At 38.8% G+C, this 14,716-nt stretch overlaps 1 protein-coding gene across 1 annotated transcript in view; it reads left to right on the top strand.

Moving 5' to 3' along the window:
• Positions 1-14,716, top strand: part of LOC125237610 (polyamine-transporting ATPase 13A3-like) — a 35,916-nt gene that overhangs the window by 9,913 nt on the left and 11,287 nt on the right. Inside the window, 9 exon segments of the mRNA XM_048144772.1 lie at positions 428-590; positions 1,644-1,848; positions 6,298-6,484; positions 7,659-7,794; positions 10,107-10,272; positions 11,256-11,321; positions 11,323-11,457; positions 11,870-12,070; positions 12,819-12,944. Of these exon segments, the coding sequence (XP_048000729.1) occupies positions 428-590; positions 1,644-1,848; positions 6,298-6,484; positions 7,659-7,794; positions 10,107-10,272; positions 11,256-11,321; positions 11,323-11,457; positions 11,870-12,070; positions 12,819-12,944 (1,385 nt within the window).

The raw sequence follows: 14,716 nt of genomic DNA on the forward strand, positions 1-14,716 counted from the left end.
TAAATGTCTGGTTTGTTTCAATTTCTTATTTAATATGAAACATTGAAACTGTCGCGATCAGATTGACTTTTTTTTTTTCTAAAAAAAAAAACATACACCTGCGATAGATGTTACTTTAATTGCTGATTGAGAAACGGGCTTTACAATTAACTAAAACTAAGTAAGTGTCAAAGCTATGACATGTCAATCGCATATCGAACACAGAAAGCCCGTTTCTTAACATCAATTGATGTAACATCTATCGCAGGTGTCTGGTGTTTTTCAGATAAAAGTTACGAATAAATAAAACTAACTACTTATGCTATTCTGTTTCCTATAATGGACCTAACTATATGCCGAAGTTAACGGAATTCAATAAATACACGGTGTTTAAGTTATGATAGTATTCTTTGAGGCTAGTCTCCCAGTTTTAATATTTATTTTACAGATGTGGACAGCTACAGATACTTCAAGCATAAAAAGCAGTTTCTCGTATGGGACGGTTCTCGCGCGCAATGGGCCCTCCTGGCCGGAGTAGAGAGCGGTGCCACATGCGCGCAGCTCCACGCCATGGGTGCTGTATCGCCGGGGGCGGAAAAGAGAGCTCGAATGTGAGTTTTATGACACTTTTCTCTCGTCTTTACCAATTTTTAGACCCTGTACATTTTCCATTACTAGGCAAGTGTTAAACTAGGCAATATGATCTGATTAGCCTTTTTTTTGTGTTTGTACTTTTTATATATTTTAGTGTAGTTCTTGGTTGTAATTCGACATTTAGAGACCTTCTACATCTCTAATTAATTGTATAGAGTTAACTTTAGTTAGAACTTAGAATTAGTATATAATAGTATAAATTGTAATTTCAACTCAACTTTAAATATTTTCTAAATATGTACATGTGACGTGTAAAAGTGCCCCTGTGGCCTATTTGCTGAATAAATTATTTTGATTTTGATCCTTACCTAAGTGACGAAAGGGTCCCTGGTGTAAAACGCACAATAACAAGTCATCTCATACAATATTTTTCACATCACCTATTCGAAAAGGGGTGTTTTCTTCCCCGTCACTAGATCAAAGAGACACATTTCTTTTCTGCTAGAAGTAGCTTTAAACTTTCTGTTTAAGCACGATCTTTTCTCTTTTTTTTTTAAGATATAAAAATATTTTAGAAGGAAGAAATTGTTACCTACAATTTCCTCATAGGTGATGTAAAAAGCAGCATGAGTTTGAAAAAATGCCTATTTTTACAACTGTTTCACCAATCTGGACACAGTTTGCTGGTGCGTATTTCTCGACGCTCTGGTTTCAATTATAGAATACTTCGCTTCGTTCAGTATATACATAAATAAATATTGGGGACACCTTACACAGTTCAACCTAGCCCCAAACTAAGCAAAGCTGATACTAAGGGTGCTTAAATAGATAAATACATACTTATATACATAGAAAACATCCATGACTCAGGAACAGATATCTGTGCTCATCACACAAATAAATGCCCTTACCGGGATTCCAACCCAGGACCGCGGCTTAGCAGGCAGGGTCACTACCGACTGAGCCAGACCGGGTTATTATACACCGTTGCTGTAAAGGTCACTTTGCTCCTTTATCACACAATCTACTATTCCATAATAATACCTAACTAACTACAATTTTGTTTACAGGTTAAACATCTACGGCCTAAACGAGATAAAAGTCCCAGTTCAAAGCATCATGACGCTCATTCTACTAGAAGTAGTGAACCCATTCTACGTGTTCCAACTGTTCACTATAGCCGTGTGGCTGGCCGAGCCATACTACTATTACTGTGGGGCTGTGGTGCTCATGTCCACATTTGGTGTAGCCACGTCTGTTATACAGACTAAGAAGGTAATTACAATTTAAGAGAAAAACTTTGACTAAACACATTTAAGTAAGAGATTCTACTCTTCTCATATGTCCTAAACACAAAATTGCAGCATTTCGGGGCAGTTTTAAGTATTCTGCCATGAAATGCTGGAACAACATACCACCACCTTTTAAGCAACTTGCTCAACATAGCGTCTCCTTTGAGGTGTAAACGATACAAAAGTCCCAGTTTACACGATGCTGATACTGCTAGAAGTAGTGAACCCATTCTACGTGTTCCAACTATTCACTATAGCCGTGTGGCTGGCCGAGCCATACTACTATTACTGTGGGGCTATGGTGCTCATGTCCACTTTCGGTGTAGCCACGTCTGTTATACAGACTAAAAAGATACTATGTTTGAGAGAAAAAATATACACTAAACACATTTAAGTAAAAGATTCTACTCTTCTCAAATGTCCTAGACACAAAATTGCAGCATTTCGGGGCAGTTTTAAGTACTCTGCTAAGGAATGCTGGAACAACATACCACCACCTTTTAGGAACTTGTTCAACATAGCGTCTTTTGATGTGTAAACGATTCAAAAGTCTCAGTTTACAATACGCTCATATTGCTAGCAGTTAAAAATGCGTTTTAGTTGCTCCAATGTTCATTGAAGTTTTCTTATCACTATTTCGGAACAGTGATTTTTCTTGCCGGCTAGGTAGGATCAAATTGACACTTTTCTCAATAGGACACAATTTTTTATTCAGTCAAATAATATTTCGAAATAAACATTCGTAAATGGTGATGTAAAAAGTAGTAGGTACTTATATGACAAACAGTAGCAAAATAATTGACACCTCGGGTGCTAACAATTAAGGCTCGGCCACACATGCGCGTTTTGAGTAGTGTTGAGTTCCTCACTCGTGAGGCACCTCATTTGTACCACTCATATTGTTAATTTGTCGCAGTACTTCACACGGCAAAAATGTATTGCATCACACTTCAACTCACCGCACCTCATTTTACTCGCTTGTGACAGTCGCAACACAAACACCTCACGCCTCACAAAGCATTCACGTACTTCAAATGTCACAAAAACGTCAAAACTCATCATCCACACGCGCGCCTCGCGGCCCTCAAATACTCGCTCGCAACAGTAGCAACACAAACACCTCATTCCTCACAGATCATGCACATACTTCAAATGTCACAAAACGTCAAAAACTCATCATCCACTCGCGCGCCTCGCGGTAGACGCGGCCCTCAAACTCCGTCGCGAGAGTCGACACCTCAAATGAAGTGATCAACCACACGTTCAGTTATCGAACTACAGACCTTATGGCCGGGACAAAAGGTCCACCGGTAAAATGTATCGTTTGACTCGTTTGTACCGGAAATCGCTTTGTACCGGAAAGACAGAAGAGGCACTGTGACAACAACACTTCAAAAATCCTTTCAAAGTGAAACAGATAGTTACGTTTACCATAAGAGAGAGTGAGACAGACACACGCGGGCTTCAAATTTGCCTCACCAAAAATTCGTTACACATGACTCGAAAGAAAACAATCTTATGCGCCGCAAGTTTTCATACATTTTACGCCTTTTTGATCCCAGGATAGTTAACTTGCTCGCAAAAATCGCGCGAAAAATCAGACGATTTCGCGTGAACCACATCTTTTGTCTCTGTCGCATTTGTGAAGTCATGAATAAATGCAGCTGAGATGCAAAATGTTGTTTTTCGCGGCAGGTCTTCATTTTTGAATTTTTTGATAGCTATTATTGTGCTAACACATTGACCAGTATAACGTGATCTACCGCAGCAATAGAGTTTGTATGGCTATTGTTATGTGTAATCAGGGAGCTCTCTTAGACTGGACGTTGAAATGGTAACTCAAGTGTTTTGAATATTCGGAATACCAAGTAGGCTTGTGTCGTTCACGAACTATGAACTGTTAGGAATAAAATCCCATCAATGACCGAAATGAACTGAATCTTTCCGTGGTCTGAGAATCGGTCTTTGCTCATTTAGTTCAGTATAGGATCGGCGAGCGCGAGCTGTTTGGATCGAGAACGAATGTGTGACTGCGCCGACCGAGAGCGAGAGCTACTTAGCAGAGCAACAAAAAAAGTCAAGTTTTTTAAGAATAAGAATAAGAATAAGAATGGTTTATTGCCTTATACATACAATTATATATGAATAAGAATAAGAATGGTTTATTGCCTTATACATATAATTTTCATATTAAACTTCGGTTACTTACAACCTTTCGGCCCGGAATGTTACTATCTGTGGACTATTCGTATGTGATTCGTATCATTTTGACACTATTCGGTCCCATTCGTTCTGATCTTTCCGACCAGTGGTCGCTGGTCTGGCTGAACTAAATGAGCAAAAGACCTAAAAGAGCGAACTAGTTCGTGGGAGCGATTGAACGAGATCGGAGCGCTCCGATCATCGAACGAAACGGCACAAGCCTAATACCAAGCATACCAACACAGAGGGCCAACCACTGAGAAGATGCGTTTACGAAGCTTGCTTAAAAATAATTACAAGATTACTGACCGAAATATAATATAAATTATGTGAAGCATGGTAGTTTAATTAAGTATTTAATCAGTAATAGAAAGAATAATTCATTTCTTAATTCAATAGAATGATAAATAAATCCGACACGAAACGTAATTCACAGGCGGTTGACGTTGACAGTAATGACAGTTTACAGAAGAAAAGTTAGTTTGTACGTACTTAGTTGCATTAGCAATATTTGCATAAAGTTTAGTTTTGTCCTACAGTGATAATCTTATACTATTAAACGAGCAATTCTTGTATATTTATTTATTTATTTATTTATCTATTTATTTATTTATACCGACGATCTCGGAAACCGCTCTAACGATTTCGCTGAAATTTGTTATGTGGGGGTTTTAGTGGGTGAAAAATCGATCTAACATATCCTTAGGTCCCGGAAAACGCGAATTTTCGAGTTTTCACGCGTTTTTCTTCGCGCGCCATCTCGTGTGGAGTAGTTGTACTGTTGAGACAGAAGTCTTTCGGTCGATGTAAGTATTATTTACTTCAAAGACTAGATGGCGACACAGGTCAAGGCTAACACGAATAGAAAAATACACTGAGCTTTTGTGACGAAACGCGCGCCATCTCGTGTGGAGTAGCTGTGTTGTTAAGACTGAGAGTTCTTTCGATTGATCGATGTAGGTACTATTTATTTTCGAACTAGATGGCGACACACTACACAGGTCAAGGATACGAAACAGAACCGAGCGAAGCTCGGTCGCCCAGATATTACTAATAAATGAGCCAAAATGTAATAATGGTGACAACTTTTACACAATCAAATATACCTGTGATTCTGCCAAGTGTCATTTGTGTGCAAAAAAATAGTGAAACTGAACTGAAAAGACTTACCGGCGTCGCGAATGTTGATGGTGTTTTTAATTACTATCATATTGCTTTTAAAACACATGGAGTGGTAGGTTTGTTATTTTTATGTAAAAGTGGTACTAATTATAAAACAATACGAACTTTAGTTTGTTTTAAAACATGCAGTTTTATGGTAACTATGCTAATCAAAGTATGTTATTATTAAGCTGTTAATAATATGAAACCACTGTAATTTGTAGCAGTAATTTAAATGGAACAAACTGTAAATAATATTATTCAATGGCAAAATTAGACCCAGTTCCGTAAAAACATCAAATTAAGTTGTTATGCAGGCCTCTATGACAGTCCTTGAAATATTTCTTAATTTTATCTATTTTCTCTTGTTAAATGTTCAAGTACTCATTATGACTAATGAAATTTAGTATGTATAAAGGATATTTACCTAGTACACAACTACACATACTAGTTTTTGTTGCCGATGGATTTTGTCAAACAGCCGATGCTAGAAATTATATATATATACAGATCAGTACCTCACCTCATTTGAAGTAAGACATTGTAACACCTCATTTTTGGAAATGAGGTACTCATACAAACTCATTTGAAATTGATGTCCTACCCATCACTAGTTTTGAGCCCGCAGCGTTAGCGGAGCGCAATGATGGCGCTGCGCCGGACGAAGCAGATTGCGAGCGTATTCAAATCCGCGTTCCGCTATATTTTGCAACTGTAAACTTCTAATAAGTATTGAATGACACAGAACAAATCAAAACAACAATTTGGAATAAAATAATTAGCTAAATGGTGAACATTTAATCCATATTCGGACAAGTCCGCTCACAACGCGCGCTGTGTTATGTGTGACCGCGCGAGCGTACTCCGCTCCGCTAACGCCACGCTATCAAAACGCCCTATGTTTGGCTAATAGATAAATACATAGATTTCAGAATCTTAGCTTTGTTCGAGATTCAATTAATGCCCTCTAACCTACTATATAACCTATACCGGTTTGCCCTCTTGTGACACAATCAATTAAGTCAGTGGTGTTCAAACATTTTAAACCTTTATTTTCCATTTTTTTCAGAACCAAGAAAGCCTCCGTGCAACCGTGGAAGCGCACGCATCAGTTACTTTACTGGACGGGCGAGAAGTAGACTCCCGTGCCGTGGCGCCTGGTGACGTCATCACGCTGCCCCCGCACGGCTGCGTGATGCTATGCGACTGCGCACTCTTGGCCGGCTCCGCTATAGTCAACGAGAGTATGCTCACAGGTAGATTCTACTTCTATTTAATAGGCTACTAGACTCATATCGAATTCGGCACAATAAATAATTGTCCTCTGTAGTATTTGACATAAAAAACCAATATTTATTGATTTTGGGTATTAAAAGTTTATGATAACTACGTATTTTCGATTAAAAATGTGTAATTTTTTATTTTATTTTGGCCACCGAAAACGCTGTCAGCGATGTAGTGATCTGTAGTATTTGACATAAAAAAAAACAATATTTATAGATTTTGGGTATTAAAAGTGTATGATGACTACGTATTTTCGATTAAAAATGTCTCATCTCCTTTGACACTTTCCTGGGACATCAGTCTTCGGCGACCACGACTAGTAACTACGAGTACAACCTGGCCGAAACGTTGGAAAAAAAGTAAATTAACGTTATTGCATCGCGTTCGACCCGTGTGTGACTTTAAAAATATAAAATTATATTACTTAAACATAATATCAGTTACTTGATGGCCTCTGTACATTACTAAGACTGCTAATAATCAGTCGAGAACAAACGATGGTTTTTTTTAAATACTACGTCGGTGGCAAACAAGCGTACGGCCCGCCTGATGGAGAGCGGTCACCGTAACCTATAGACACCTGCAACTTGCGCGTTGCCACCCCATTAGAAACTCTATGGTGCTCTATTCGCATTTCACTATAGCTAAAACTTCAGTTGCAAATTAGTAAGCTTGAAGCATGGACCATATAATATGGGACAGACAAAGCCCATACTAAAAAGCGTACCCCCGAAATGTATGGGTCTTTTAGGCTTAAAACTAAGTAGCGCTGTTTCGCAGCCTGGATGTGGCCTAAATCATATTTTCTCGAAATATTTTTGCGAGTTTTTATTTTTTATAACAACAAAATGACATGCTTCTTTATTTATCACGTCAATACCGATTCTGAAAAAAAAATTGTAGGCATCATCAGTGTAGTTAATAACTACTAGTTATGATAATATGTAATAGGAGGCGCTAAAAAAATTACGTACGATTCTTAATATGGAGTCTGTAAATTCTATATGTATAACTTATTCTTGGCTTGAAGCTAGTACTACCCGAGAAAACCATGGATTTTATCATGCATAAAATCTGTATTTTTCGCCATTAAAATTACAGAAAAAAATACTTTGTTATCGAAATCTTATCGAAGTCATGTTTCAGGCGAGTCTGTGCCGGTGACGAAAACTGCATTACTTCGCGTCGACAAACCGTTCCACTTCAAGGAGCATGCTTCCAGTGTCCTGTTTTGTGGAACACGAGTTATTCAGACGAGATACTACAACAATGAGCCGGTTAGGTAAGCATCGAAATAGAAATATATTTATTGCAAGAACATAGTTTTGCAATGTCACAGTTTCGTTTTCTTTCAACCCCTTATATGCCAAGAGTGGCACTGAAGCTTAAGTAGTTTCATGTGCTCTGCCTACCCCTTTATGGGATACAGGCGTGATCGTATGTATGTATGTACATAGTTTTGTTACAGTCAGTGTGGTGTTACATTTAAGGAGATCCTTATGTCTACCCTATGATAGGCATGCAATATAAAGCTAACATGCAAAAACAGTTCTATTAAAAACCTAAATAATTTAAAAGTATATCACAATGATAAAGTCTATAGTAAGGGAATTTTGAAATACAAAACAATTTTAGAATTATTGAATTAATTTAGCTTTATTTTTACATTAATGGAAATAACGGAAATTGAGAAAAAAAAACAACAATAGAAAAATTACACATTTCAACATTACAAGCAAAAATAATCAATGAGCATTACGGGTTTTCATCAGACATGAATTATTAAATTGCATATCATACGCTAAAATTGAAATACACATTTTTTATATTAGCCCGTTATAGTGTCCCACTGCTGGGCAAAGGCCTCTCCCCCTGATTTCCACAACTCCCTCTGGTGTGCTTTCTCCGGCCAGTCACTCATAAAGTCACTCACCAGTCACTCAGAAATACACATATGAAAGAAAAAGTTAGCAAGGCCACCAGTGCCTGAGGCTGGAAACGAACTAGCGTACTCTGCAATCGCGGCAGATGCCTGTATCCTCTCGGCCACCCGTGTCATCTATATGAGTAATCCATACTAATATTATAAATGGGAAAGTGTGTGTTTGTTTGTCCGTCTTTCACGGCAAAACGGAGCGACGAATTGAAGTGATTTTTTAAGTGGAGATAGTTAAAACATAAATTAAATATAACAAGATCATACCATCCCATACATTAAAATGGACCGATAGTCTTGTAGCTTTCGATTATACTTGTAGATGGCGTTACATAGATTTACGGCTCGGAATTGACACTTAATGCCAATCTACAAATAATCGGTGGCAACTTTTTGTCTCTTTCTAACGCGAGGCGAAGCCGCGGGATGGTATGATCAAAAATTTATGGTTTACTATTTTTGTCTCTTTCTAAGGACATGTGGCGGTTTACTATACAAGGACATGTGGCGGTGGCGCCCTCTCCAGCCTCAGACACTGGATGCCTTAGTCACTTTTTCAATTTCATATGTGTATTTTATTTTAGTTTTCAGTTTTAGGTGATCTGTGTAAGGTGTCCCCCAATAATAATAAAATATGTATTATACCAAGTTAAACTATTTTCATTAAAAGATAATTTAACTGATCTATCTGGTCAAACCGGTTTAACGTTATTCTGGTTTCTTTGATTTGACCGATGTTTAAGTTACGTATAGTCTGATGCAGTGAGGTAGCCGTGTTAGTAGTAGTAGAGGTAGTAGTGTAAATTGATTTGCAAGGAGGCACCGTCGACATCTGACTGTACATGTATTTTTGAGACTACAAAGACCTCTTTTTCTACTATATAGCATAAATTAAATATAACAAGATCATACCATCCCATACATTAAAATGCGACCGCCTACGAACGCGCTTACACTCCACCACACATAGATGGCGCCACAAAAAAATGCCTTGTTGCCACCGATTATTTGTAGATTGGCATTAAGTGTCAATTCCGAGCCGTAAATCTATGTCAAAAGTGACACTTAACGCCATCTACAAGTATAATCGAAAGCTACAAGACATTTTTTTGTGCGCCATCTATGTGTGGTGGAGTGTAAGCGCGGTCTTAGGCGGTCGCATTTTAATGTATGGGATGGTATGATCTTGTTATATTTAATTTATGATATTAGTAACTCTTACTAAGGGCCAGTTGCATCAACCACATTTAACAGACACATCATTACGCAACAGACCTCTATGGAACTTCCCATACAATAAAATTTAACGAACGCTTTAACGGTGACAGACGGTTTGATGCAACCAGCCCTAAGGGAGTCGGTCTTTTGTCCGATCGGTGGGCAGGTGTTCGAAAAGATTATAGCGTCACTACTTTAAAAAAAACTTGTATCTTCGTCTGTCAATGAAAAGAAAATTGTTTATGTATGTGCCTATAGACTTACTCCGTTTTAACTTTGAGGAACAGCGTGAGATACGAGATTTTTTAAAAGTAGTGACGATAGGTTTGTGTCCTGTCAGAGGTGTGAACTTATAAATTGTTCCTTTAGTTAAAAAAATATTATCATTAGGAGAGAATGTTGCTTGATAAAAAAAATCTTTATACAAAATTGTTTTTCAGAGCATTGGTCCTTCGAACCGGATACAACACAAGCAAGGGTCAACTGGTCAGAAGCATTCTGTACCCGACTCCGGCCGATTTCAAGTTTGACCGGGACTCCTACAAGTTCATTATAATATTGGCAGTCATTGCTTTACTGGGACTTGCCTATACTGTTGCACTAAAGGTAATTTGTAGCAAACGAAACACGACTATTTGGCATGTTATCAGAAACTACAAAAAACGAATAGCAATTAAAATAATTGTATTATGTATAGAGGAACAGTTCAGATAAGAAAGCACATCAAATATTTTATATTTTATGTTGTGTAGGTAAATTACATATTTAATGATATTGAGATTCATATTATCTTTTTCTTCTGTGACAATTTGATATGTTTTATCTGAAGAAGAACGACGTATTATTAAGCAATAATATAATTTATTGAAATTAATTTCCATAGAGTACCTAGTCTGTTCATATTCTTTGATGAATACTTTTGCATGTTAAATTGTATCTTGTTATTTAATGCATGTTAATTACAAGATGTAATGTTTTGAAAAGAAGTTGCCCGCCGAGTTTCTTGCCGGTCCCATAGTGGATACCCCCCTCCCAACTGAGGGGGGACTGAAATCTTCTCGAGGCTGAGGCGTAGGGTTAGAGCCGGCGTAGCTTTATTTGACGTTCATATGCGCATTGTAATATGCCTACTTGAAAAATAAATATTTCATTTTCATTTTCATTTTTTATATGTACGCTGTCTTGCTAACAGGGAAGAGCTATAGGGGAAAGGGGAATATAGCGTTTTGTTAAATAACATAACGCAAGAGATTGCCACTTTGGGCAATTTGGCCAGTCTAGGCACCTTGACCGATTTTTCGTCAGATGCCCTAATATTTACGAGTACTTCACTGGCTCAGCGACCCAAAAAGGTTCTTGGCCTCCGACACAAGAGGTCGCCACTCTGCCCTATCCTGCGCCACTTCACGCCCTAATAATTACTTATTTCTTTTATACGAGACTTATGTTTCATGGTGTTAATGTTTTTCGAATTTATCTTTTTGGGATTCAGTTTGTCAATTATATTTTTTCTTTCAAATATGAAGAAAACTAATCTTACATAAAAGCATACACTACGTATTTTACTAAATTTTATGTGTTACTTCCAGGCCTACCGCCACTTAACTCCCGGTGACATCGCGATTAAAGCTCTCGACATAATAACTATAGTGGTTCCCCCCGGCTTTGCCTGCCGCTATGACAGTAGGCAGACTGTACGCTGTGTCGCGGCTTAAACGCGCGCGTGTCGCCTGCCTTAATACGAGGGCGGTCAATGTTAGCGGGTCGCTGGATTGCATTTGTTTTGATAAGGTAAGTCAAACCACCTCTGGTTTTCAAATCTTTTAAATCACTTCCCTTGTTTATGAAGTATTTTGCGAGTATCTTCAAATGCAATCTTCCTTGCGTTATCCCGGCAAATCTTTCTAAATATTACAACTAACCGTATCGTCTAGGCAAGACTTTAGATGCGACTGCCATTGAACTTAGCTCATTTAAACAGACCTTATTGTCACCATGTTTGCTCACGATGTTTTCCTGCACAAAAGCGACTGGCAAATATCAAATGATATTTCGAACATAAATTCCGAAAAACTATGGTCAAGCCGGGGTTCGAACAGCACCTCGACTGATAACAGTAATACTGAACTATTTAATTTCTTTGATCCATCGAGAACTAACCGCATTATTTTTAAATACAAACTAAATGAAACTACGATTTCAGACTGGCACCCTAACCGAAGACGGTCTCGACATGTGGGGAGCCATTCCCGTCAGTGCCGCCGTCACTCCGCCGCGTCTGTCGAGGCCTTTACGGGACCCAAGACAACTGAACGATCTCCACGATCTCAAGCTAGGCATGGCGGCTTGTCATAGTCTCACGTTGCTTAACGGAGAGTTAGCTGGAGACCCATTGGACCTTAAGGTACAGTACCTGTAACAACCCTTAAGGTACAAACCTTGTAACAAACCTTTAGGGATCCGAGACTCCGCGGCGTCTGTCGATGACTTTACGGGACCCGAGACAGCGAAACGACTTACATGATCTGAAGTTAGGCATGGCCGCTTGTCATAGTCTTACTTTACTTAATGGAGAACTGGCTGGAGATCCATTGGATTTTAAGCTATAGCAGCCTATAACATCCCTTAAGGTACAGTCCCTGTAACAGACCCTTAGGGATCCGGAACTCCGCCACGTCTGTCGAGGCCTTTACGGGATCCGAGACAGCTGAACGACTTACATGATCTGATTTTAGGCATGATGGCTCGTCATAGTCTTACGTTGCATAACGGAGAACTGGCTAGAGACCCATTTATAGTACCTGTAACATCCTATGCAACAATTATTATAGACAGACACAGAGAAGTCTGTAGCGACAGACTACTGAAGGACTTACACGATCAGGGGCCTTATTCTCAAAACGTAAAGTTACAAGCGGAAGTCTCTTTCCAACTTGTCATATTAGACATTGACAACCGCTTGTAAATTGTAACTTGTAGCTTCGAGAAATGGGTCCCAGAAGTTACTTAACGAAGAAATATCTGGAAACCCGCTGACATTTAGATACAATCCTTGTAACAGAGATAGGACGAGTCAAACCTATCTGTAATTTGACATTCTTAAGTCCTGTGGGATAAGGCAAGGCAATAAACTATTTTTAATCTTTTTACAGATGTTCGATTCCACCGGTTGGACGTTAGAAGAGCCCGCAGTGCCGGAAACAACGAACTACGAGTTACTGACACCGACTATTGTGCGACCGAATAGGACTGCTAACATCAACGTTGATGATATACATGTAAGTTTATTGGTTTAGAGCGCCTCAGACAGCGTCACACAGAAATGGATCGTTCTTGAACTCTTTATGGCATAAATATCGAATAGCGTATTTTTCATGACTTTTTGGCCCTAACGGATCGCGTCTTTTAGCTTGCTTTTTATACAGAACATATCGAGTCGCGACGCGCGCCTCACGTTTGGAGCTATTACCCACTGTCGACTTGTCGCCGACGACTCAGTCGCCTACAACTGTGACTCTCGATAGTTTAAATGAGTGATTATGCACTTAGTCGCCGGTTGCTCAGGCGACTCGCCGTGCAGTGGCGACACACAAACGGAAAGCGGTCGCCGGCGACTAATAGAAGCATGGCTTCAAATTGAAGCATTCACACAGCGAGCGACTATCGTAACGACTGAACGTCGCACTGAAAATGAGTTTCGACACGGAGAATTTTTTTTTGGAAATTCATTCCCGAAAAGGGATTTACATCTAATCTAAGAATTCTAAAAAAAAGGCTTAGGTAAGTAACAAATGCCATTTATTTTTTATTCGTGAATACTGTTCATCTGCCATGATAATTGACCCTCAGTCGTAAAATAATCAGCAAATACATCTTTGTATTGTACACCACGTCGCGTAGCTCTTCGGATACCATTTTGGACTTCTTCAAAGCCGGGAATGCATAATATCTTTGAATTTGTATCCGTCCCTTTCGCGAATTTCTGCATGTACATGGAATACTGTCGCTAAGCTAGTCTCCGGCTCTAGTTGCCTACGTTTTAGTTATCGAGAGACCGAGTCGCCGGCGACTAGTCGACAGTGCACAATGGCTCTTACTTTTGGAATTTGTAAGTTTCTGGGGTATAGATATTAGGTTTGTTAAAGCCTTAACAAAAATATGACTACGCGCCATGTTGCGGAATTTCATTAGAACTATTTTCTTAATACTATACTGAACTGGTGAGCGTCAGGACCCCTGGACCACTACAGATATTTGATGTTTAGTACATACTAAAATTTAGTACCTATTTGATACTATTTGGTACCTGAGTACATATATTTGGTACCTCCACTGATATCGAAAAATCGAGCGAATAAAGTGGACAGACGTCAGGATGTCTGGACCATTTTTGGTTTACATAGTTCTAGACAACACTACTAATTGATATCTTAGTCAATATTTACTACCTATTTGGTACCTGTCAATATATTTTTTCTATAGAACTATGTAAACCAAAAATGGTCCAGACATCCTGACGTCAGAATGTCTGGCCACTTTATTCGCTCGATTTTTCGATATCAGTGGAGGTACCAAATATATGTACTCAGGTACCAAATAGTATCAAATAGGTACTAAATTTTAGTATGTACTAAACATCAAATATCTGTAGTGGTCAAGGGGTCCTGACGCTCACCTGAACTGTGATCGTATACATCAGAATAACAGCGCCCTCCTGACAATCAGTGTTATATTTCTGGTCAGGCTTAACAACCATAGAATCTCACGGGAAGTACAGTCGACCAAAAATGTGGTTTACCACCCTACGGTTGAAGTTCGTTTGAACGTCATGAGACAACAAGGGCGATTTCCGCTTGCAATAATATTATGTCGGTGACAATTGCTCTGGTGACAGTTAACCTTAGCGATCGTTAGAGTTCACAGAAACTTTTGTCAAAACTGGAAGACCATTTCCTTGGCCCACTGTACCATCGGTTTCAACTTTCATATATAATTGTTGATCCCCAGATCACTCGTCATATACAACAAGTATACTAAAATTACCCTTCTT

This window comes from Leguminivora glycinivorella, chromosome 21, assembly GCF_023078275.1.
Source record: "Leguminivora glycinivorella isolate SPB_JAAS2020 chromosome 21, LegGlyc_1.1, whole genome shotgun sequence".
Classification (NCBI taxonomy): Eukaryota; Metazoa; Arthropoda; class Insecta; order Lepidoptera; family Tortricidae; genus Leguminivora; species Leguminivora glycinivorella.